The following is a 24,549-nucleotide window of genomic DNA, read 5'->3' as shown; positions in this document are numbered from 1 at the left end:
CAATTTAAGAGAACACCTTCTTCGTTACATTGCCTATTGAGATCATCCGGGGAAACCTGTCTGTAGTTGCCACCAGCTAGTCTGGTGGCTACTCAGGGACAGGCCTTCTCCATTGCTGCCCCAAGGCTTTGGAATGCACTTTCTGCAGCATAAGAGCCTCACCATTCCTGACAACTTTTAAAAGGACTGTGAAGACACATGTATTTATCCAGGCTTTTAATTAGAATTAAAGAATCTTTGATTTAAATGTTTTAATTTAATTTAATTTAATTTAATTTAATTTAATTTATTGTAAACTGCCCAGAAATGCCCAGAGATTATTAATAATGGGAGAACTGACCCAGCCTAAAGGGCTTGAGTAAAATGATTTATTTTCAGAATAGATTAAAAAAGAAACTTTTATTGCTCCAGCCTATTTTGAAGTCCATATACCATTGTGTTCCTATGGATGTTACTGGGACCACAACAGTCAGTCTACGCCCAACTCAACATGGGCTTGAGCAATCAAAACACATTATTCTTTCTGAATATCATTTTTTCAAATTGCCCATCACTTCCCATTATGCTTCAGAAAACTTGTCAAATGCAACAGAACATGTGCGTGTGCAACCAAGTGCAATATTCCATTTGCTGAATTTAAGGTCTTCTGAACAAAAGAGGGTTACTATGGTTGTGTTACTTAGATCTCATTTCACTGGCATGAATCCTAGGTTGAAATCACTGTGTCATGCATGTACTTGTAGGACCAAGGCAAACATAATTAAAAAGTTATTACATATAGGGTCTCATAGCTTTAATCAAGTAAAAATAACATTAAACCCTTTTAAATGTATTTTATTCCTTATTTTTCCATGTGTCATAGAAAGAAATATGAAATCTGCATGCAACTTCCTAAATATTTCAAACATTTAAATAGCATATGATAATTTAGCAGTACAATACATTATATTGAAAGATAATATAGGGAAATCTCCTATAGTATATTTACAATTGAAAAGGTAGTTTTGTTATTTATAATTTTAAAAAGAGGAATGCACTGCTTACCACTGAAAGTATTACATTCAAAATAATGATGTTGCTTTGTGACTAAAATTTATCAATCCATCCCCCTATCAGAGGGGTCCCCCCCCATAAAAAGGTATATTTTTGAGAGTTTCAAACTAGCAATCTAAGGAACCATACACAATATTCCTGAAGCTTAAAATATCTCAATACTGAAGCTGCAAATATTTCATAAGAACCTTGGGTGAACAAAAGTGTGGTTTTTAAAAAATTATTAAAACAGCTTTAGAAATATTTTTCCCATACAGAAAAATTAAGGGGTAGCATATTGTATGCTATATCCCCTGAAGGGATTAACAGCTTATATTCAGTTTACAACTACTGAAAGACCTTATTTCTGAAAGGTCACTGTACCACGTATTATATTCTACAGAGCAAATTGTACCATAGCCTTTCCCTTGTCTTACAGTATTCTATTTCTAAAAAATCTTCACAATGGCATACAAAGATGCCCTATTGCCAAAGAAGAGACACCATTTTAGAACACCTTTGTACAAATTATGATTCAATGAATGAGCTTATAAAGCCCAATTTCCAATCATAAGAGATATATGAACCGCTATCAAATAAAGATAGTTATATATTTTTTGTTTTTTACTTTTTGCTTAAAAAAATTAAAATGAAGTTTATGTTTCATGAGATTTCTCACTACAGATGGGGAATGTATGAAATCTAGTGTGTAAAAGAGACTTATGAAATCTGGCAGCTTTTTTTTTTACAGTTATAAAATGTAAAATGTGATCCTTGGTAAAAAGTGCTTTATAACAATATAGAATTTGTGTCATGTCTTGTGAGAAGTCATCTCCTCTGCTGTCCCTCCTTTCCTGACACCAGCCACAGAATTCCATTTCTTGTACCAGGCGTTTACCTTCTACTCTTCATAAACTCTGAGGAAACAAAAACAGAAAAACTAGCTTTTCAGCCAGTTTCATTAAAAAACACAACCAACCAACCCCACAGCCACCGAGGAACCTACACATCAAAATACTGATGTGTGAGCCACCAGAAGTCAAAAGCTGTTCACAAGTTAGCCCACTTGCGCTTCAAACATCTACACATCTGCCATCTTGAATTGAGGTGGATTACATCATCACAAACTATGCCATTGTGGTTTCCCTATGTGTCGCCTAGGTGTCCCTATGTGTAGCAAATTTGGTTCAAATCTAGACAGTCTACGGGGCTATTCTTACGATCACAAAAATCGGGCTAGGAAAATCCTAGCCTGACTTTTGTGATCGTAAGAACCACCGGTTCGCAGCCGAGCCTGGTGGTTCTGGAGTGGCTAACCCGCTCCTGGAGCCCACCCCTTAGCCAGGGTTTGCGCTCCACAAACCCGGGCTATCTGCTTGTGAGTAGCTGCGGTGCGGCTCCGCACTGCGGCTACTCGCGAGTAGACCCCCGACCGGGAGGCTTAAAGGCAGCCTCCCGGCTCGGGGGCCTCCCCAGTATGCCCTGCATGCTCGCGCAGGGCATACTGGGGCTTCCGGGGGCCACGCGGCCCCCGCTCCCCCACCCCCTGCCGGCTCCATCTCGGAGCCGACCATTGTGTGGCCGGCCGATTCAGCCACCCAGGGCTCCCTGCCCGCTCGTCAGTGGGGACAGCGGGCTTAGCCCGCTCTTCCTGCTCACCCAAGGAAACCAGGTCTCACTGATTGTGAGACCCAGTCCTACAATTTAGACCACTTGTGCCTCAGATGTTCACATGTCCTCCATCTTGAATTGGGGTGGATGATATCATCAGAATCTATGCCACTGTGGTGTCCCTATGTGTCCCTACAACTGAACCCAATTTGGTTCATATTGGTCCAGGCATTGTGAAGTTGATAGGGTCTCTCTCCCCCCCCCCCCAGTAATGTCCACCAAAACTCCAAAAACAGTCAAATATTCACCACTACCCCCCAATTTTTTTTAAAGAGAGCCACAAAATAGCTTTCTGCTTGAAAATGGCAGCTGGAAATGACATCGTAAGTCATATCCAGGTAATTTTCAGCAACTCAAAACCGTGGATAGGTGATTTAGCCAATTTTCTACCTGCCAATAAAAAACAAACAATCTGGGTCTCCAAGACCCATCACAAATATGCGAAACCGTGGACCACCTGTATATCCAACTTTGTTGTAAATCCTGCTGCTGGAAATCTGCCTCCCCTGCTATTGAAATCTACAAAAATCTGTTGGCTGAGCTGTATGCTACCTTTCCACACATTTTCTGGGCTAGAGTTGCCAATTCTGACTGAAGCTATTCCTGGAGATTTCCCCCTAATATGTTTCCCAGAATTTTTCACAATAGCAAGTCATTAAGATATCCAGGATTGCCTTCAGTAGTCCACCTGGAGATGGATGCTAATTGCTAGGGACTGGAGATAGATGCCAATTGCCAGTCCTGGTGGTTTGGGAAATTTTTTTAGGGAACATCTCCTTGAAGCATTAGACATGGATTTAAGACCAAACTACCAAAGAATGTGGACATTTCCTTTGGATTTAACAGCTGTTGACTTGGTGCAGGGACTTGTAGTAGCAAAATGTTTGATCACTATGGTTGTAATATCATGGATAGTAACAATGCTATTTGGCATTTATATAGCACTTAAGAGAGTTCAAATATTCCAGATTCATTATCTCAATGGTACTCCATGAATGGTAGACCATTAGCATTATCCATCATATTGCAGATTTGGGCTGAAGCTATGAGGAGAAGGAATTTACCTGAGGCCACCCCACCTAATGAGTTCATGGCAGAGCTGAGATTTGAACCAGGGACTCCTCGGTGGAAAGCACAATATCTTAGCCACAATCCAATTAGTATAGTAGCTTTATTGGGTCCAGCTAAAATATCACTGAGTAGCCCACAAGCCTTGGGCTGTGTTCTTCCATTCAGTAACGTTAGTCCCACGAGTGGCCAGCTATGATTCAGAGCCATGCCCACTGCTGAAAACTGCATGTGGGGAACAGTGGAAATCCTGGTTGGAGTTTGGCAACCATGCCAAGTTGGCGACCACCTACAGTTGTAGTTGGAGACAATGCCAAGCGGACACTGACAATCTGCACATGATCACTTCCCATTTGAACCAGGATTTCCACAGCCCCATGTGTGGTTTTTAGGAGCATGCATAGCTGGCCACTCCTGGGATCTAACTTTACTGATCATAAGAACACAGCCTTTGAGCTCCTCATGCTGGATGCTTAACAAAGTGGAGGGAAAAGCCATAGTGCCCAGATAACTTTAAATAGGCTCTAAAAGGGCCAACAATGTCTGTTTTAGCCACAATGCTGCACAAGTGTTAACTATCTCCTTCTAACAAGTCATACTAATTTATGAATAAGCCAACCTTCCAGGATCAAAACAAGCCAGCCATCAATCAAGCAGGGCTCCTGACCTTAGCAATATCACTCTTAATTGAAGCTGGCCCAAGTGAGAACAGAATGCACAACAGCTGTGGATGTCCACCCTTTTTTTTGCCTTCCCCTACATGCAAACTGGAGAGATGTCTGAGATCTGAGAGTGCATGTCCAGCCACAAGCTTTTATGGAACAATTTATGAAATGATGTCTCTGGATTCACTGTCTTAAAAGTGAGCTTCTTAATATTTTCTCTGTAAAATTGCTGAAAAATTCCAGATACCAAATGAACTAAAGCAGCATGATAATAGCTAGGATCAGGATTGTTTCTGGGATGAAGACATGCAAACTTTTATTATTTTTACCCTGAAAAGCCTCTAATACCTAATCTAAAATCTCATTTGTGGGCTCTGGCCGGCTTCTGCTGGAAAAATCATAATTGACCTCTATGGCAGCAGGACTGAATTCTGTGGCTTGCATGCCTGCTTCCTAAGCTTGTCTTACAAGGGAAGCTTGCATGCAATCAGACTATTTGTTCTTAATAGTTCATCTGCTTCCACTGTTTCACCCCAGGGCAGGAGTGCTGAATGAGCCCTGATGCTGAAGGAAAGAGATCTTTACATAAGCCTCTATTCAGTCCAAAGTGCTGAGCTATAAGAAGCAGTCAGGGTGCTTTATGATCAATATACTGGCTCCTGGGAAGGGTTCCCACAAGCCTCTTCTGCGATTTCTAGGTAAGTCATGCAAGACAAGATTTTTGATCAAGTTCCTTTGGTCACGTTGGATCCAAAGAGTTGCTGGACCAGCACACAAGTGCTCAGCCAGAGGGACAGTAAGTGCTATGTAAATGAAGGCATTACTCTGGAATTGGAAGTACGAAAAGGCAAGGGTGAAATGTTACATTCTGGGAAGCATAATTTGTCTTTCCAAAAGCACAATACTAATCCTCAAGCACTGTGCCTGCACACTTGTAAATGAAGGGCAGCTGCACTAGTGGAGATCCAATGCGCAGAGCTACCAGTATTTGAGGCTATTCTCACACGCACCCTAACCCAGGCTATGGAAGCCCAGCCTGGGTTAGGCTACATGTGAAAACTGCCAGAATTGGGCCCAATCCCGGCAGCGCAGTGCTGCCTAGCCCCGCTTTTAAGCCTGGCTCTTGCTTGAGCAAGCCTTAACCCGGGCTCCGGGATCATGTGTTCGCTGGGGCTATGTTTAACCCCAGTGGACACAGAGACAGATGCCAAAAGTGCCTGTCTCCTGGGAGAATCCCCCAATGCATTGTGCGTTGGGATATTCAGACGCCAGGACACAGTGGCGCACCTAGGGATTTGGAGAGCCCAGACCTAAAGGGCTTTGGAGGTGCCCAGCTCCCCCCGCAAGCCACCTCATGAGGCTCCCCCTTTAGGGAAAGCTGGAAACATTTTTTTTAACCAGCACTTTGTGGTGTGCCCACCATTTTCCTGTCCCCGGCCTCCAGCTGTCTTGGAGGGCCTCCCCTGCAGCCTCCTGCTGCCACAAGAATTTCTTTCTTGTGTGCCCCCATGTGCGTGGCTGGGGGTGAGGGGGTGATTGATAAGTATGCCTCCTCCATGGTGGTGCTGCCGGATACAACTGATAGGAACTTGGAGCGGCCTGCAGAAAAGTGGGTGGCAGGCACCATGACAAAGGGGTGAGGCACGCAGTTGCAGAGCAAGCTGAAGGAAAAGGAGCCAGTTGAGGGAGGAAAGAGAGTTTGCAGCAGTGAAGCTCAAATAACTGAGGCTTGGGGACGCAAGGCGTGTGCCAAGCTACTGAGGGGAAGCCTCAGTCAGTTGGAGCGCTCAGCATGCTCACGGCCATTCAACGAAGTGCCGCAGGGGAAAGCAAGCAGACTTTCCTGGCATGAGCTGAAGGAGGATTAGCGGGTGGCAGGCAGAGTGGGTCACAGCCTGACTGCAGGTCCAGCTGGAGAAGGCATGAAGGGGGCAAGATTGGTTGGGGGAGCCACGATTTGGGGTGAGGGCACTTGTGCCACAGGAAGGCACCATGCGTGGCTCCTTTGCGCACCCTGCAAGGAACAAGGCTGGCCCCATTCTTCCCGCAACCCACCCAGATTCTGAGGGCCTGCAGGAGGCCCCCCTGTACATTTGGAGGCCCTCCCCAGCCTTAGGAGGCCATGGACTGGTGCCCCAAGGTCCAGGGATAAGACCTGCTCTGCTGGGACACATCGTCCCAGCCTCAGGGGCTCCATGCTGCGGCATGCAGTGCAAATTGTCTGGGAGCGCACTCTGCACTCCCAGCAGGAGTCAAGCACTCGTCTGGGGGGAAGATGAATGCAACCAGCCTTCTGCACCACCACCCGTCCACCACCCTGCGCTCTTGGTCATGTGATCGACCTCTTTATGTGGCATGCATCATAAGGACAGTCATTAAAATGAATTTGGAATTCACTTAAGTGAGTTGGATCATAGCTTCATATCATTCTCATTAAAACAAGTTGGTAAATTCTTGTGGACTGGGCGTCTCGATCTTCATAAAGCCATTGTCAAGACTGAAGCCCATGGCAGGTCGTGAACTTGGGGGTGGCAGTTTCTTCTATACTTTTGCTAAGCTCTAGCTAAAAGAGGAATTATGGGATATAAGTTACATGTGCAGGAACCATGGGCCAGAACCCATCATGTGACATAGCTTGCCCTCTATAAGAACATTCAGGTCAAGTTTTGGTTTGAGCAAATGATGAAGTTAATGGTACTTTTCTTGATTTATTCTGTTGTTGATATTAATTATTGATTTTAAAAGTTAAGTATTAGTGCTTAGAAATGGAAAGCAATTAAATAAAGCAAGCAAGTTAGGTGGTCAGATTTGCCCTTTCCTTTGCTATAGAAAATCCCAACCTGTCCCAAACTATGCTGCCTGTGAAAGATTACAATTTTACTCAGATGCCAGGTGCTCAGTCTGATAGCTCTTCACATTACTGGGTCCCTTTCAAAACTAATGGAGTTTTTAAGCTGAAGTCTTTTTCTTTTTCGGTGGGCATTCATAAAATCACTTGACACAAAGATTACTTTCCTGTTAATGCATGCTTTGTTCATGCTGTCAGAGTAGTAAAAAGGCTGCTTCAGTTTTCTAAAAATCTTCAAAGGGTGTGTGTGTGATTTTAATCTAAATCTAGGCTTGTGAGAAGCAATTAATTTAGCTGGGGGGAAAAACACCTTGCAGGAATGGGAGGCAGGATGTTTTAAAGAATCAACAAGATCCATCTATTTATTATTATTTGAACACTCCATGAGGACAAGAGTGGCTAAAGCAGAGTAAATATTAATCATTCCATTGTGATCTGCTTTTGTACCATGAGACCAGAAACAGATTGATATTTAAATCAGATTAATGTAAATGCCTCCTTAGATATTAAAAAAAATGCAGCCATGTATATAGAATGATTTGATTTCTGTTGGTGGGATGAAATGCCACCATTGATGAAATGCAGCAATCCAACTGCATTTGGATTGCTAGTCCTCTGAGCATAAGAAAACAATCTCCTAAAACATCTTTTCCCCCGACAGCTTAGGTGGTATGCAGGAGGAGTCCAAATAATTTAGGTTCCTTTCTAGCATACAGTTTTTAACTAGGACTTCACCTAGACCACATCTTTGCACCAGATGGAATTTCCAGCACTATGGTTCAGACTTGGAATTTGAAATATATGTATTTATTTATTTTATCAAACTTATTTACCACTCAAACTTTCGTCTCTTTGCACTGATGGAGTTCAACAGAGCACATGCTCTAGCACATGATCATGTGATGATGAGAAACAAACTGGTGACCTAGGGCAAGTCACCATCTCTTGCCTAATTTATCTATAGAATTGTTCTGAGACTAAAATGCAGGACCCTGTACTTTCCACTCCAAGCACCTTCGATGAAGGGCAGGATATACATGTGAGGAGCTGAGAAGTACATGTTTCCTTATCTAGAATGTATTATGAGTTTCTCATGGGGTCTTGTAGCACATATAATTAGCTTGGCAGAAGATGTATGCTCACCGCTTGCACTGAACATTAACAAATACAAGACAGTGAGGACATTCACACAAGCAGCCTAATCTAGGCTAGAGAAGCCTAGCCTGGGTTAGGCTGCACATGAGAACAACCGGGATCGGGCCCGATCCCGGCGGGGCAGAACCACTTAGTCCAGATTTTTACCCTGGATTTTACTTAAGGACGCAAGTCTGCCATTAACCCCAGCTCAGGGGTTGTGTGTTCGCTCAGGCTGCATCCAGCCTGAGTGGACACAGAGATGGGTGCCTAAAGTGCCCGTGTCCTGGGGGATCCTGTGCTGCGTGGCACAGTGCCGATCATCTGGGAGCATGGTCCACATTCCCAGCAACATTTCAGTAATTGTCTGGGGGGGAGTTAGACCAGCCTGCCCACCGCCCTCCCAGTCATGTGAATGGCCCCAGTGACTTGATTGCGCATGAAAACTAAAGTTGTGCCGCCGGGTTGGTGTCGACTCCTGGCGACTGCAGAGCTCTGTGGTTGTCTTTGGTAGAATGCAGGAGGGGTCTACCATTGCCATCTCCCGTGCAGTACCAGCACCTTCCTATATCCCTGCTGCCCAATATAGGTGTTTCCCATAGTCTGGGAAACATACCAGTGGGGAACCAGTAACCTCTCGCTCGCTAGGCAAGTCATTTCCCTGCTCCGCCATTACTGTACACTTAAATGAGAAAGTGAAAAACAGCCATCAAACCTTCTGGATAAACAGTGAAGTTTCTGTCATGGGGAATACACAGTGGAATGGAACTTCTGCTGTGTGTGTATATATATGTGGGTTTTTCTAGTAAGCTACAATGATCTATCAGAGACATTATAGGCCTGACATCCCAGAGAAACACAGAATTAAGCTAGAGGCCCCAGGCAACACTATTATCACCAGACATCACAGTTGGAAGTAAGCTGTGTGGCAGCTGGAAATCTGACGTGCCCTGCTTTATGTAACCTTCAGGCATATGCTTAGCATTATTTAAACAGAAGCTCTTGCCTCTTTCTCTTTTTGGTTGTTATTTAATGGTCGTTTTTAAAAAAACAAACAAGGAAAAATGGGGTTACATAATGGTTGACACTGAGCAGTGCAAACCATTGTCGGGCCAGCTCTTAAAGAGCTGCCTCAAGAATCCTGGAAGATAATCAGGCAGAACGGTCAGCATGACACAGGGAGAGGAGAAGAAACAAGAGTCACCAGGAAATAAGTGTGTTTTTGGATTTGGTGGGACTTGCTTCTGGACAAACATTTTCCATTTTGGGGCAGGCTAAACTACTACACTAGCATTTGAGTTGCTGTCTACCATTATATTGCAAATTTCCTTGTTACTGTTGAAGGTTTCTGAAGTTTATTTTTTAACTTATCTGTTCTCTTCCTTCCAGCTTGGATGGCTTTAAGCAGGACCTAGACAAATTCATGGAGGACAAGTGTACCACTGGCTACTAGTCCTGATGGTTGTAGGCTACCTCCTGGTTCAGAGGCAAGACGCCTCTAAATATGTTGCAGGCAAGCAACTGCAGGAGAGGGGGCATGCCTTCAGATCCTAGTTGTGGACTTCCTAGAGACATCTGGTAGGCCACTGAGGAAAACAGGGATAGGCCTTGGGCCTGATCCAGAAAGGTTTCCTCTAAGGAGCTTAGGGCAGAGTAAATAGGGGCTATCACTTAATTTGCACAACCACCCTGTGTGACAGGTTACTTGAGAATGAGGTCGATCACATGACCTGGAAGTTGAGTGGCAGGGGAAAGCTGCTTGAACTCCCCCTCCCCCCCGACGAGCGTCACTCTTGCTGGAAGCACAGACTGATCTGCGTTGCATGGTGCAGCACAGAGCTTCGGGGGCCTTATGACACATCCCAGCCTCCAGACATCCCACAATGTACGTGACATGCATGATGCACTGGGGGATTCCCCCAGCAGATGGGCACTCCAGGCACCCATCTCTGTGTCCTCTAGGGCTGAATCTACATTCCCAGTGAACACATGATCCCAGAGCCCAGGTTAAGGGCTTGCTTGAGCCCTCCTCCCCGGCTAAGAGCCAGGTTTAAGAGCCTGGCTAAGTGGCACTGCCACACCAAGATCGGGCCTGATCCTGGTGGTTCTGATGCACAGCCTAACGCAGGCTGGGCTTCCCTAGCCTGGGTTAGGGTGTGCATGAGAGCAGCCTCAATGTGTGATTGGCTGAAGGTCACACAGTGCATCCTTCATGCTATCTACTGCATGACAGCTATAAGGGCTTTCATTAAAGTAAGTCAAGAGTTTGAACAATGGGGTGAAGAATGTTTCAGTTCACTGACTCATTTTAGGCCCACCCCACCTCTAATGCTTTGGCTAAAATGCTTGTTGGATCTGACTCTTTGGTACTTTAAACCCTAAACTGAATTGGATATAGATTCAAACCACCTATTTCAGTGGAATTACAGGGAGCCATTAATCTGTCAGTTGAATTATTCAACTTCTGAAAAATCTTTAACTGTTTGGGTATCACAGCACTTTCCCCTTCAAGTCACACTGTAGCCATCCTTGCCGAGGGAAAGTCAGCAGCAATAATCCACTTGCCAATGGGCAAGGGTCAACCATTCATATTAGAAGGAGGCATCTTTCGGAAATGAACACGCATAATTGCCAGAAATCAATCTGAAGAGGACAGGAGTCAGTCCTGTGCTAGGTGTGATGAATACCTACCTCTCTTTCTCTTTCCATATTGTGTACCACTTAAGTAATCTCTTTGTACTTGGGAGTTTGGGGTGCAAGCAGTACTGATGGCCTCCTCTAAATCGTGATTTCATTGTGACACTGAAATGGAAGAGAAATTGTTAGTATGGAGCAACTGTTAAAAACCCAGAGTTGCTAACATTATTCAGCTAAGAGTCTGATCCTGAGAGCTGCTGCATAAGATCTATCTGACATACGTTTATTTTTTCATTGTTGAAAACCTATATTTTATTGTGTTCGTAATGCTGAAGCCTCTAACACCAATTGGCTAGGCTGGTGTGATGGCATGGGATGCTCATGAACATTTCAGCTGCGAACATAGCTATCTTATTTCCAGTCTAGCTTGCAGTCCGCTGATATAATCAGTTTTGACAGTACTAATCATCTGTTGGGGCTGGAAGGGGAAAGGGGGAGCCTGGATTCCTTCCTCTTCCTGCCAAACTGCCAATGTAAACATTGACAGGAAAGTGTACCAAACATTTGTCGAGGGATGTGCATGACCATGCCCCATCAAGCACTGATCATGACAGGCACAGCTGCAGCTGTCAAATGGAATGATATTTACTCCATATAGTTCTCTATTTTGTACATTCAGATCATCTTGGATGGATAGAGGAGTGCACATTAGGAGTGATCAAATGGGAACCATTAGAATTGAACAACAAATTAGAAATGGGAACCTTCAGATCTGAGCTTTGCTACCTCACTAGCCTACTACCTATGGGTTGCCATGTTCTCCTCAGGCTGCAGAGTAGGGATGTGCATGGAACCAGTTTAGCTGGTTCAGTTTGAATCCAGACTAGATTCAAACCAACCCAGCCCGGCTTCCAGCCAAACTGAGTCCAGTCCAGTTTGGCCATTTAACAAGGCTGAAACAGTTCACAGGCCAGCTAGGGTATACTTCAGGGATTCCTCTTTACAAGTAAAGGGGGCATCCCTAATCCTTATGTTAAAGGTGCAGGATGGGGGTAGAGAGAGAAAGCAGCCTCCATACCTTTAGAGGAGGCCGAGGTGGCAGAGAAGAATCGAGGTGGTGGGGGCAGAGTGGGGGGGGGGCTCCTTCAAGCCTCCCACCGACCTCCCAAATGACAGCCCGGGTCAGCCAGGTTCAGGCCTCTGCACATGCGCAGAGGTCACAAAATGGCCTTTTTTGCATGTTCAGTGGCCTGAACCAGGCCGCAGCTGGCCCAGTGATTTGGGAGGCCAGCAGGGGGCTTGGGAAGCCCCCTGTGCCACCTCTGATGCCTCTCCGCTGCTTCCACTGCGGCCTCCTCTAAAGGTATGGAGGCCACTTTCTCTCTCCACCCCGCACCTTTAGCATAAGTATTAGGAATGCCCTCACACTCCCTTTACTTGTAAAGAAGAATCCTTGAAGATGCCTCTTTACAAGTATACCTGAGCCAGCCCGCGAACTGGTTCTTTGGGGCCTGTCTGATGTTGAGCCTGGTTCGAATCGAGCCCAGTTTGAATCAAACTAGCTTGCACTTCCCAACTGTAGAGCGATTCTGCCTACATATACATACCATTACTACTGCTTCAATGACTACAAATATTTATATACCAGTTTTCTTGGCTTCACTGCTATGATGACAGCACAACACTGCTCCACCATGGAGGCAGTTGGAACAACAGTGCACTGGCAGTGAGGAGTGGCTGTGCCAGTGGCTTGGCCCTTCATAAATGGCATAGGTTGGAGAAGGAGGCTACAGAGTGGAGATGGGATCGGGAGCCAGCAGCAATCAGAAAATCATTTTCCTTGCTATGGAGACACCTGTGCTATAAGCTGCCTGCTCCTGCTGACAGCACAGTCTCTGGTAGCAGTGTGTATTTTGTAGGGATGTGCAAATTGATTCAACCTCAAATCAATTTGGGTTGAATTGGGGATGATTTGGGGGCTCAACCTCAAATCAAATTGCCCTCAAAATAGAGGGCCTGATTCGGGGTCAAGGAGAGTCACCCTCCATTCGACCTGAATTGGTTCGAGTGCCATTCTTCTGGGAAAAGCTGGCCTGCCAATTGGGGTCGACAAGTAGACCAGCCCTTCACTCCGGACTTTGCACATCAGCCCTCCTTGGAGGACCAGTCTACCTGGGTAGACCATTCCTCCAAGGGGGACTGATGCATTAAGTCTGGTGTGGAGGGCAGGTCTACCTGCTGACCACAATTTGTAGACCAGGTCTTCCTGGAAAAATGGGTCTCAAAATGTCCCTTGTAAGCACACTGATCGATCTGAGTGATTCGAGGTTGATTTGTCGGGGCAACTGGCCAAGCCAGCTGCTTTTGCCAAATCAATTTGAGTTTTTTTAGATTTAATTCGAGCTTGGATCAAATTGCAAAAATTGATTCATGCACACCCCTAGTATTTTGGTTAAATTTGTGAATTGCTCCAAGAGACAACTGATAATTGAGAACACTTGTGTTGCGTGCATTCAGTTACTGTTATTTATTTTATTTTATTTTTTATTTTTACATTTATATCCTGCTCTTCCTCCAAGGAGCCCAGAGCGGTATACTACATACTTAGGTTGCTCCTCACAACAACCCTGTGAAGTAGGTTAGGCCGAGAGAGAAGTGACTGGCCCAGAGTCACCCAGCTAGTATCATGGCTGAATGGATATTTGAACTCGGCTCTCCCCGGTCCTTGTCCAGCACTCTAACCACTACACCACGCTGGTTATAATCATCATTGCTAAGCTATTGTCTGAATTCAAATATGTGACAACCTTTCCTAATGATCCCGTCACAGCATTTTACCTAATAGTCTTTACAATATTTCAGGGGGAAAAACACCTTTTCATGAAGCCACAGCAAACAATATAACACAATGAAATATGTAGCAACACAAAAGCATTTAAAATAAGAAAAAGAAAGGGAAAAGAGGGTAAGTACACTAATAGGAAAACCAAGAATGATTCACCTAAAATTATCTGGAAAATGGAAAAAACTGAGGTACTTTTTTAAATATGAGAAGGGCAAGATGAGTACTGCAGACTTCTGTTCACATGGAAGCTCCACACTGAAGATTTTCCTTGAGCAAAGGCTCAATCGTGTGTGTTTTCTTGATGATTTTCATGGAGAGTGAAAAGTTTCCCTAATGGGCATTCCATTTACATTTGTACCTCACGGCTTCTGCCTTTTCCTTCGTCTGCCAAATCTGGCTCAGCTTCTAAAGGTCTGGAGCGCACGTCTCTCCCATGCCCATCCTAGAAAAGCTTGTTATTGTTTTCTTGTCAGCCTTTCAACATCCAGCTTCTGCTGGCATCTTGTTTGTGAGAGCATACTGCTGTTTGGTTTTCCCATCAGGCAGGCAAACGCTGAGGCCCAGACTTAAGTCCTTGGCAGCCAAAGCTTAGGCAGGAAAACCTCACACTGCTTTTGTTATGCTGATGCACGTTTCTGAATTCTTTGTCAGCTTTGGGTTCCTGATGTAATGGAGACATAACTGTGTATGCAAGTGGACTGGGAATTTGCTACCTCCACACCTTATGAGAGTGTGCTTATTTGTAAGGACCTGTCAGGAAAGGAGGTCACTGGCACACTGGACAGCACGGAGGGAGATTGGAACACCCATTTCCTGGTCTTCACATTAAAGCTCTGGCTCATATCTTTGTGCTGAAGAGAGAAGGAGCACGAGGGGAGGCACAGCCTCCTTTCTTGGCCAGGGAGATAGAGTTCTTTTATGCCACTACAAGGTGGCAGGAAAATCTTGCATCCCCTGACTGGTTGAACCACCTCTGAGTCAAAGTTTCCCACAATTTCCCACTTCTTTCCCACTGAAGATTTCCCACTCTTCAGGAGTACATACAAACTGTGCCAATGAAATACTATCCTGCCCTAACCAGTTCTTTCTGGGAGTCTCTGAGCACAACACTCCCATCATATACATTCTCATTGTCTTTGTCACGTGTTATATCTGTGGTCAGTTCCCCCCCCCCCCTACTCAGGCCCACCCATCTGTGTCCACATCTGTGCATGTGACATCAAAGCAAGGAAGATCGGAAATCCAGCTTTCCCCTGCCAAAGTTCCACCACCCACTACTTCCAACTTGTCAGCACTGATGAGCTGCCATCTTGTATAATATACATGTCTTTAGGAGTACTACTGTGTTTTGCTCATATGCAGTGGGCATTTTAATGGATGCAGGTGCTTACAAAACATACATTATATTCAAAAGGGTGTTTAGGCAATAGTAGTAGGCTAGAGAAAAGAAGGATACCCATGAAGCAGTGGTAGGGAACAGACAGTCAGTAGGGAACAGCATAGTACAGAGCATTTGATAGCTGGATGAAATGTCATGCTCAGAGGCAGTATGTCCCTGAATACCAGCTGCTAGGGACTACTGGACCTAAGGGACCATGGTCTGAATCAGCAAAAACAGTTCTTATTTCTTGTGGAACAGTCTTCCTGGGGAAAGTCCCCTCACTAATTTCATGTTTATGTACAGATGAAGGTCATTCACACAACATTCTGCTGGGCCAGGGAGGGTGGATGGGGGGGAAGGCAGAAGAGCACCTACCATCTCTCCCTCCACCGCCCGACAATCCAGCGGCTATCATAGCCACATAGCATGCATGCCCACATGGCTGGTGCCTCAGTGAGCCATGCAGAGTTCCAGAGGCCAGGAAAATGTTTCCCAGCCTCCAGATATTCAACAATGCACCGTACAACAAGCACAATGCATTGAGGGATTCCCTTGTGAATCTGTGCTCTAGATGCCCGCTCTGTGTATGCTTGGGCTGCATGCAGCCTGAGCATTCATACAACCAGGGACCTGGGTAAAAGGGCACACTTGTGTCCTTTAACCCAGGTAAAAGCCTGGGGTAAATTCCAGAGAGGCAGCACCAGGATCTTGGGATGCGCCCGAACCACTGTTCGAAAGCACATCCTTCAATGTGCTGATGGTGCACAGGGCATTTTGGGACCAGTGCTTCCCCAGTAGGAACATGGAAGGGGTGGCAGAGAGTAGGTAAGCACCTGCTCTCCTTTCCCTTAAAGCCCCCTTCTACATTTCTCTAAAAGTGCTTGAACTGTGCTTCGAACGGTGGTTCAGGCACATCCCTACTGGGAATGGCCTCAATCCTGGTGCATCACATAAGCAGCCCTACCCAAGTAGCACTGCTCAAGCCTGGGTAGAGCTGCTTGTGTGAACAGCCTCATGATGTTCTTCTTTAGGAAGCATTCTCTGACCATTGTCCTATTTGTGTTATTGAACTCTGTCATGCCAATTTGCTATTGTTGGACAATCATTGTTATTGATTTATGCATAGTTAATGTTCTGACTGAAATTTGTATTCATTTTTTATTATATTACATGGATTAAATCTTTTATTATTTGTAGATTGCACTGGGTACTGTTTTTGTTTTTTTGTTTTTATGGCAAAGAATATGGCTCGGAAAATTACCCTGAACCTTTACCTTGAATACAACTTTGAGCTCCTGCAGTGAGCACCATTTTACAACTGTATTATGTGTTTATGGCTAGTCTATTGAAGTAGGCCAGAATAAGGTAGAGAACCACAGAGGAATGTTCAACAATACAGAGTACAGTGGGGGAAACAGTTCCTGAGACAAAGTTTGGTGTTGCTAATTGGGGATGCTTATCTGTCTGTTTAATTATCTTTAGACATGCCCATCGCTAATCCCATGTGTGGCAGCTCTCGCAAGCATTCACAAACAGAAGCACCATGGTGACTGGGCAGTGGGGATTCCATATGCAGATAGAGAGAAGGAGCCTGTGATGGTTAAGGTCAGTTGGAAGGCAACTGTTACTGGTCAGAAGATGTTCTTGATTGTAGAAGAGAGGAATCTATATATTATTATTATTATTATTCAATTTCTATACCGTCCTTCCAAAAATAGCTCAGGGCAGTTTACAAAGAGAAATAACAAATAAATAAGATGGCTCCCTGTCCCCAAAGAGCTCACATTCTAAAACGAAACATAAAATAGACACTGGAAGTACTGTGCTGGGGGTGGATAGGGCCACCTTTTATATATATACTGTATAAAAGGATAGCGGGTAGGAATCTGTGAAGAGGGGTCATGAGGGAGGAAAGAGCCCCTTCAGGAGAAGGAGGCTGCTGTTGTGTGAATTAGATGAGGAAACAAGATGAACAAGATCTGTTAACTCAGGAAGGAGGGGGGGGAGAGAGAAAAGAAGGCAAGGGGAGAAAGACAGAAGGGAAGAGTGAGTGGAGGAGAGAGAAGAAAAAAGAAGGAAGGGAAAGAGAGAAAGAATGAAGGGGGAGGGATGGGGCCAAGCCTGTCAGCGGCCTGAGGGGAACGAGCAGCCATCGCGGCACCTATTGGCAGCAAGGAATGGCCCAGTCAAGCACTGCTGCTGTGTGGGCGCTACCGAGGCCATTAGCAGACTGCGGGAAGCAGGCAAGGGATGGGCCCAAGCCTGTCAGTAGCCTGAGGGGATCGAGTGGCCATGGCGGCAGTGAGGAAGGACCTGGTAAACCTCTGCTACTGCTCCTGTGGGGAGGAGCAGGGCTTGGGTGAGGGTGGGGAGGTCTCTGGGGATATGGGGCTGCAGCTTGGATGATAGGCACCAGCAATGCTGCAGCCGTGACCAAGAGGGGTAAAGGGGATGGAAGCAACAGGATTGAGGAGGAGGAGCAGGAGTGCGGCTCATGTGAAGGTGGAGAGATCTCTGTGAGGGGGACTGGCAGGGGGTGAGGGGAGCACTCAAGTACTAGTGTGCAGATGATCTGTGCAGGTTAAGCTAGTTAAGTTTATTCTTCCTAGATTCCATTGGAACTTCTTCCTAGATCCAGGAGTCCCAAATTACCTGATTTTGTTTGTAGAGTAAACTGAAGCAGCCAATCTACCATTCCTCTGGGTTTGATCTCTGGAGTTTGTTTATATCTCTAAAACAACTACAGTTTGATGCAGATTTCATTTCGTTCTGTTTTCCTCACTGGTTGCCAATCCATATGTACATTTAGTAAAGCATAAATGCAAAAATGGAAGTTGATAAAATGGTGCAATTGCATCAATACCTTTTTCGGGTGTGATGTTTTAATCCTATGTAGCAGTGTACATTGCCTGTCTTTAAGAGAAAGTACATGAACTTAAAACAGCTATTAACTAATCCTCATATGTTACAAAGTCTCCAAGTTAAAAGAGCGAAATGTGAGGCAGAACCAACCCATGAAATGCATGAATGAAACAGAATGGAGGACACCTGGGAGCACATGTTGGGAGCCAACAGCCATGCAAAAGATAATGTTTTTTGAACAATGCAGAAAAGGAAGCCAAGCAGACCCACATGATATGGGAAAATCCTCCAACTTCCAAAACGATATGATAAATTTGAATCTTACCAATGCCTACTATTAAGTTTCAGGATACTAGAGTATTCCTTAGGGCAAGACTGATCTAAAATGTGCAGGTTGTGTTTAGTGACAGTTGTACAGGTGACTGCAAATGATTACTAGGCCTGAGACTCAGAAATCTGTGTCATACAATGTTTGCGGATTAGGACAGGGAAATTATTCTGAACTCTCTTTAGACATATCAAATTAGTGTCTTGGATATCATGAATGATGAATATATCTGAAGAAAATCTAAGGCTGCAATCTTAAGCATACTTAAAGATAAAGTGTGCCGTCAAGTCGATGTTGACTCCTGGTGGCCACAGAGCCCTGTGGTTATCTGTGGTAGAATACAGGAGGGGTTTACCATTGCCTTCTCCCGTGTAGTATGAGATGATGCCTTTCAGCATCTTCCTATATCTCTGCTGCCCGGTATAGGTGTTTCCCATAGTCTGGGAGACATACCAGTGGGGATTCGAACTGGCAACCTTGACTTGCTAGTCAGGTCATTTCCTGGCTGCACCATTAAGTGGCTTAAGCATACTTACTAGGGAGTAAACCCCACATAGGATTTACTTTTGAGTAAAAATGCTTAGGACTGCATTCTGTAACCCTTCCACAAAAGTTACAATCCACCCTAATAACTCCAAATAACTGGAAAAGCAGTAGGAAATACAATCTAACATGAGTTGTGGAAGAAACGCTGCAGTGATGTTGTTGACTTGCAAGAAGGCATTGTCCTATTTAAAATACTTTTAAAAAATTGATTGAGTACAAAGCATAACGCTATATCTTTTCCACAGGAACAAGTAAAAACAGGGCACACCGTTTTCAATAGAAAAACTGCATGAAGGGAAAGGGTTAAGAAACCCCACTAGCCCCACACTAGTTCTTCTGTTTCAAGTTGTGGCTTCAGAAGGGGTGTGTGTGTGTGTGTGTATGAGTGTGTGTGTGTAGCTTTTTTTAAAAAAAGTTATGGAACTACATGTAACGTGTAGTTTTGCTCTTACAAGAATCTGAGTGTTTGTGGGGTTCAACTGGATGACTTAAAAAAAAAATTCCAGCTTTGCAAAGGACAAGCAGATTATTCTCTCAAGTCTCATTTGGAGTGTTGGCATCTTCAGAAACATTACCATGAAACAGAAACTTCTGCTTTACCTGCAGAGCTTTGGCATCAGGTTGTTTGGCACTGTGGCCAATGTATTCTACTGTTATAACTGCATTTGAGCCACCAGGAATAAAACAAAGCACACAGGATATTGAAAAAGGAATTCTAAGCTAGTGTAACATAGTTTGCATTTGGCGCATTGTTCACTTTAGCACAAGGTATATAGAGTTAGCCCTACATGTGATCAGGGACCTTTAATATCCATGGACAATTGACCATTTCAGGTGCTTTATCAGTGTAGAAACAAAAATCAATGGACCAAGTTGGTTTCTAGTGTAGAAAGAAGAACTATACCGTGGAAAGAAACACTGACAACGTCCAGAAGGACAAAGATGCTGTTTTTGTCATTGTCTTTTATTAATTTCTTCAGCTCTACTACCAAGCATCTCACAACCATTACAAACGTATGCAGTCTTTTTCAGTTCTGGGATCAGAACAATCCATTTAAAACCAGTGAGAATCTGAACTGAATCTCATGATGCCCTTTGGGCTATATGCGGGCCACAATGTGAGAGGATGTAGTCCTTAATCCTAAAGTTGGAATGTTTTTCATTCATATTTTCTTCTGAACTTATTGGGGTGTCCTGAGTTACATGGTTGCAATCTATGCCCAAGACACAATAAGCCCCTGGTGGTTTGGTATTTCATTCTTGAGCCATTCAATTTCTTGAAACGTATTAGGGAACCACAAAAGGACTAGCACAGTCCCACAACAACAAAAATGCTGTGAGACTGGAAAATGCCCCCTCTTCCTCGTCCCCCATTTGTTCTACCATTCAGAACAAGCTTCAGTCAGGACTGTTATTACCGAGAGAACTTTAATGCGTAAGCAGAATAGTTGTGTCTCTAGGACCAGTTGACACAAACAAAACATAGCTGTGATGAAACATAGCCTCCTTTCTCTTTCTAGGTAGAGAACAAGCTGGTTACACTTGTTATGTAACTATTCTGAAGTCCGGATCCTGAGGAGGAATTCTAATTATTTTATTTTAAAAAATTTGCTTTGCACATTTGACAAGTGACACAATGTGAAGTTTATACTTTTTAATTTGGCATGCCTCCCAATGAATATCATATAAAAAAAGGTTAAATCTGTTCCCAGAGAGATAGATCTCATGTTTATATTGAGACAATGGCTGCAGTTCTCTGTACATTTTTACCTGAGAATAAGTTCCTTGAACATAGTGGGACTTACTTCCAAGAAAATGCACTTAGGGTTGCTATGTAAGTTTCCCCTTTTTAAAAAATAATAATAACAATCAGGTCTTCCACTGAAATAAAAGGAACTATGCACATGTAGCCCAATCCTATAAATATTTAGTTGGAAATAAGTTCTACAGAGCTTAAATGGGACTTATCCCTAAGCATGCATAGGATTGCAGCCCCACCCCTCCTCTTCTGCAATCCTACACACATCTAAACCGCTTTAATCCTATTGAAGATAATAGAATTTAAGTACTCTGCTCAAGACTGTAGCCAGGTATTTGCGCTATTAGCTTCCATGTAAATAAGAGTTAGTTCAGTGGAATCACTCCTGATTTAGCCTTTTGCAGGGGGGGGGCATTGGGGAAGAAACAAAGGCATGACTAATATTTATTCGGATTTTTAAAACTACCCTCAAACATTATATTGCTTTCTAGTGATTTACAGATTAACCACACAAAAGACACTTAAGGCATTTTCAAAATAGTTACCAACTGCGTTGCTCCTAACATGTTAGAACACAGTAATAAGCTTCTTCATTAAAAAAATATATATATTAAAAATTGCAGAAAGAAATGGAATTGGATTAATGCAAACATTGCTCTTATAATAATACCCAAATGTAAAAGAGCAGGACTTACATGATCATTCTTTCCTTGCAATATGGATACTTTGGCTTCTCTTCAAGTCTCTGTATATCAGAGAATCTTATCTTAGGGCCCTTTCTTGAGCATTTGCATTTTGATCCTGCAAGAAAAAGTATGTACTCATTTGTTTGTGAGAAGCACTGTACATCATATATGCTAATCATTCATTGCCTCCAACTCTCTTAAAAATCGTGCAGAGCTATGAGTCATTTAAACATATTTAGAAAAAGTCTATCATTGAAAAGAGGAAATTTTATTTTTCTAAGTTTAAAGAAGATACTGCAAAACTCATTTTTTTTCCATTAAGATGCTAAGCCTGTACATGGTCAGGCTACTTAAATTAAACCACAACGGTATATGCAGCTGGTTCCTGTGTATGTCTACTCAGAAGTCAGACCCATAATGTTCAATAGGAATAACACCCAAGTAATTGTGCTCAAGACTGTGGCTTTTGTCTTTTGAAGCCATGTGGCAAAGCTTTCCATTAAAGCTGTACCTGCTGAGATCAAACTTTGTAAAATCAGACTCTGAAAGTTAATGACGACTTGCACTGCTGTTTACTGTTTCTCTTTCAACAAAGATTTAAAGAGTTCTGAATTCTTCGGCAATCTTTTCTCTAAACATTGTTAAAGACAAGTCCTGCCCTCGTCAACATCCAGCTTTCAAATCAAGCCACAGCAAATTCAAACCATCACTGAGCATAATGGACCAAAAATCTACAGGTAGCTGAATCCAGGTATAACCCACACCAAGTTACATTTTGTGTACTTTCTCCACTGTCTGTGTATGAATTCGGCATTAAAGGAGTTCACACCACAGCACATGTCAGAGAACTATAGCCTGTTTCACTCACTTCAGCTCAGTCATTGAAATGCTAAGTGAGGATACAAGTTAGCCCTTTTGCTTCCAATTTTACAGCTTTTTCTCTTAAAAGATACCTGGTTCGTCAGTTGCAAGTAAGCTCAATCCATCAGTTTCCTCGAATATAGAGATGCATTTCAATCTATTATTTCAATCAGCAGAGGAAGTGAAATGACAGAATGGGAAAGATGTTGAAATGAGCAGTTAATGAAAAACCTGTAACTTACCTTCTATGCTGGTAAAGCAGATTACAATGAACAGTAAGAGGAAAACTGCTGTCAAGAGCTTCATGATAGGAAGACCTCACTTGGATAACCTGCTTTCTCTTCTTGTCTTTGTTCTTTGATCGGATGCAGTGGTCAGACTGGGGCTTGAACTTGCCTATAGATCTTAAGGTGACTGCCTATGATCTGTTCTCCGGGCTGCTGCTGCTGCTGCTCTTGCAGTCCAGTCAGCTTCAGCTGCTCTCTGTCTGAGCACTGCTGCTTTCCTCCTCTTTTAAAACGGCTCCTGCTGCCCTTTCCTCATTAATATGCAGAGAGACTCAATTACTTACCGCAATTTTGCAATGCCCCCAAAAGGGGGAGGGACTTACAGAGAGTTAAAATAACTGATTCTGCTGAAGGCAGCAGTGTATTATAGAGGACATAATGGAGAGTGAGAGAAATTATGCCTAAAGAGAATATGGTGAAGTAGGTGGGTAGATGCATGTCCCCCCCCCCTCGCAGTTGGATCTTTGAGATGGCAGGGCCTGCACTGTACAAGGTGTTGTCGATAATGATGTACTTAGCTATGTGAAGTAGAGGCACAAACTGAGAAAGAGCAATAGAACTTCCAGGTAGGGTGTGAGATCACTAGTGTATAAGATGCTGATTTGGTACTGAGCTCAGAGGTGTGCACCTTTCATTGGGGTTGTGATGCTCAGCTACAGGTGGGTTTTACGAGATCTCAAAATTCAGACAACTTCAGATGTAGTAGCTCTTTTTTAATTACAGCCCATCAAACTTTTAAAAATCCTTTTTATTATTAATTGTATCACAGAATATAAAGACCATCTTATTTTAGAAATGTCTTTGAATGGCATTGGAAGTTTCATTGGAAATCTGTAGTACAGTATTCTTTCACTTTAGTATTTTGATTTGATAATACATCAAAGTCCTACAGAGAATTTTGAGACTTTTACCTAGCAAAAGGCATGTGTTTGGTAATGTAATTGTCTCCTTTCAAATTTGCTCTATACCTAAATTTAATCTAACCATCTCCAAACTAATTCCTCAGGAGCATCACTTCGGGTCCGGACACAAGGCAATTTCTGGTTACAAGCTTCTCTTTCTATATATTCACTCTTCTGGAACAAGTGATACAGCATCTCCAAATATATACTAACATGAAGCTCAGAACACCAGTATATTCAATAGCTCTATTTAGATGTTATGTTCAATGCATGTACAATTGGTGTACAGGTAGCCCTCATTATTCACGGGGGTTCTGTTCTCTCCTACAGGCACAAATACAGAAACTGCAAATAATGAAACATTGAGTCAATAGGAACTGGGGGGTTAGGTTCCTAACAGCAACAATAAAAAGGGCCAAAAAAGGAGGTGGGGCAGAAATAAGAGAATGAATGAACAGTATCTTATTTTCCTGGCCCATTTTCTCTGAAAATGGTCAAATATTACTCTCTCTGTGTGTGTGAATATATATCTATATTTGTTCACAGCCCCAAACTTCCATCTCTGAGCGGTGTACAAACAACATAAAACAAATGAAGACAGACACAAAAACCTTAACAATTTAAACCACAAGTCTAGTTTTAAAAGCTTGGGTGAAAAAAATGTGTCTTCAAATACTTAAAAGTTGTCAGAGATGGGGAGGCTCTTATTTCAGCAGGGTTAGAGTTGGTTTCAGGGCAGCAATAGAGAAGGCCCGTCCCTGTGTAGCCGCCAGACCAGCTGGTGGGCTACTGCAGACGAACCTCTCTGGATGATCTCAATGGACAATGGGGCTCTTGGGGAAGAAGTTGTTCTCTTAAATATATTTAAGAAGAGCCACAAAATGGCTCTCTGCTGGAAAATGGCAGCTGGAAATGACATCAGGAGTCATTTCCAGGTCACTTCCGGCCACTCAAAACCGTGGATAGGTGAATTTTGCCTATTTTTTTATAACCTGCAGATAATTAAACTGGGTCTCCAAGACCCAATCGTGGATATG

At 43.6% G+C, this 24,549-nt stretch overlaps 1 protein-coding gene across 1 annotated transcript; it reads right to left on the bottom strand.

Annotated features, from left to right (window-relative positions):
• Positions 1 to 818: 818 nt before the first annotated feature.
• Positions 819 to 22,851, bottom strand: CXCL14 (C-X-C motif chemokine ligand 14). Its single transcript, XM_053287827.1, has 4 exons — positions 22,566 to 22,851; positions 21,472 to 21,577; positions 11,110 to 11,220; positions 819 to 1,949 (listed from the first exon to the last, which is right to left on the bottom strand). Exons 1-4 carry the CDS (start codon positions 22,627 to 22,629, stop codon positions 1,934 to 1,936), a joined length of 297 nt encoding a protein of 98 aa, XP_053143802.1. The 5' UTR covers positions 22,630 to 22,851; the 3' UTR covers positions 819 to 1,933.
• Between the last annotated feature and the right edge of the window lie 1,698 nt (positions 22,852 to 24,549).

Source organism: Hemicordylus capensis, chromosome 2 (genome assembly GCF_027244095.1).
Source record: "Hemicordylus capensis ecotype Gifberg chromosome 2, rHemCap1.1.pri, whole genome shotgun sequence".
Lineage (NCBI taxonomy): Eukaryota > Metazoa > Chordata > Lepidosauria > Squamata > Cordylidae > Hemicordylus > Hemicordylus capensis.
The sequence above is the reverse complement of the archived record's forward strand: the minus strand, read 5'-3'. Positions and strand labels throughout refer to the sequence as shown.

Excerpts from the sequence above, each read along its gene's own strand:
- CXCL14 (XM_053287827.1), bottom strand. The coding sequence starts at position 22,629 with ATGAAGCTCTTGACAGCAGTTTTCCTCTTACTGTTCATTGTAATCTGC. Across the intron at positions 21,578-22,565 it reads CTGCTTTACCAGCATAGAAG|GATCAAAATGCAAATGCTCA; the intron begins GTAAGTTACAGG and ends TTTTTCTTGCAG. Across the intron at positions 11,221-21,471 it reads TGCAAGGAAAGAATGATCAT|TGTCACAATGAAATCACGAT; the intron begins GTAAGTCCTGCT and ends CTTCCATTTCAG.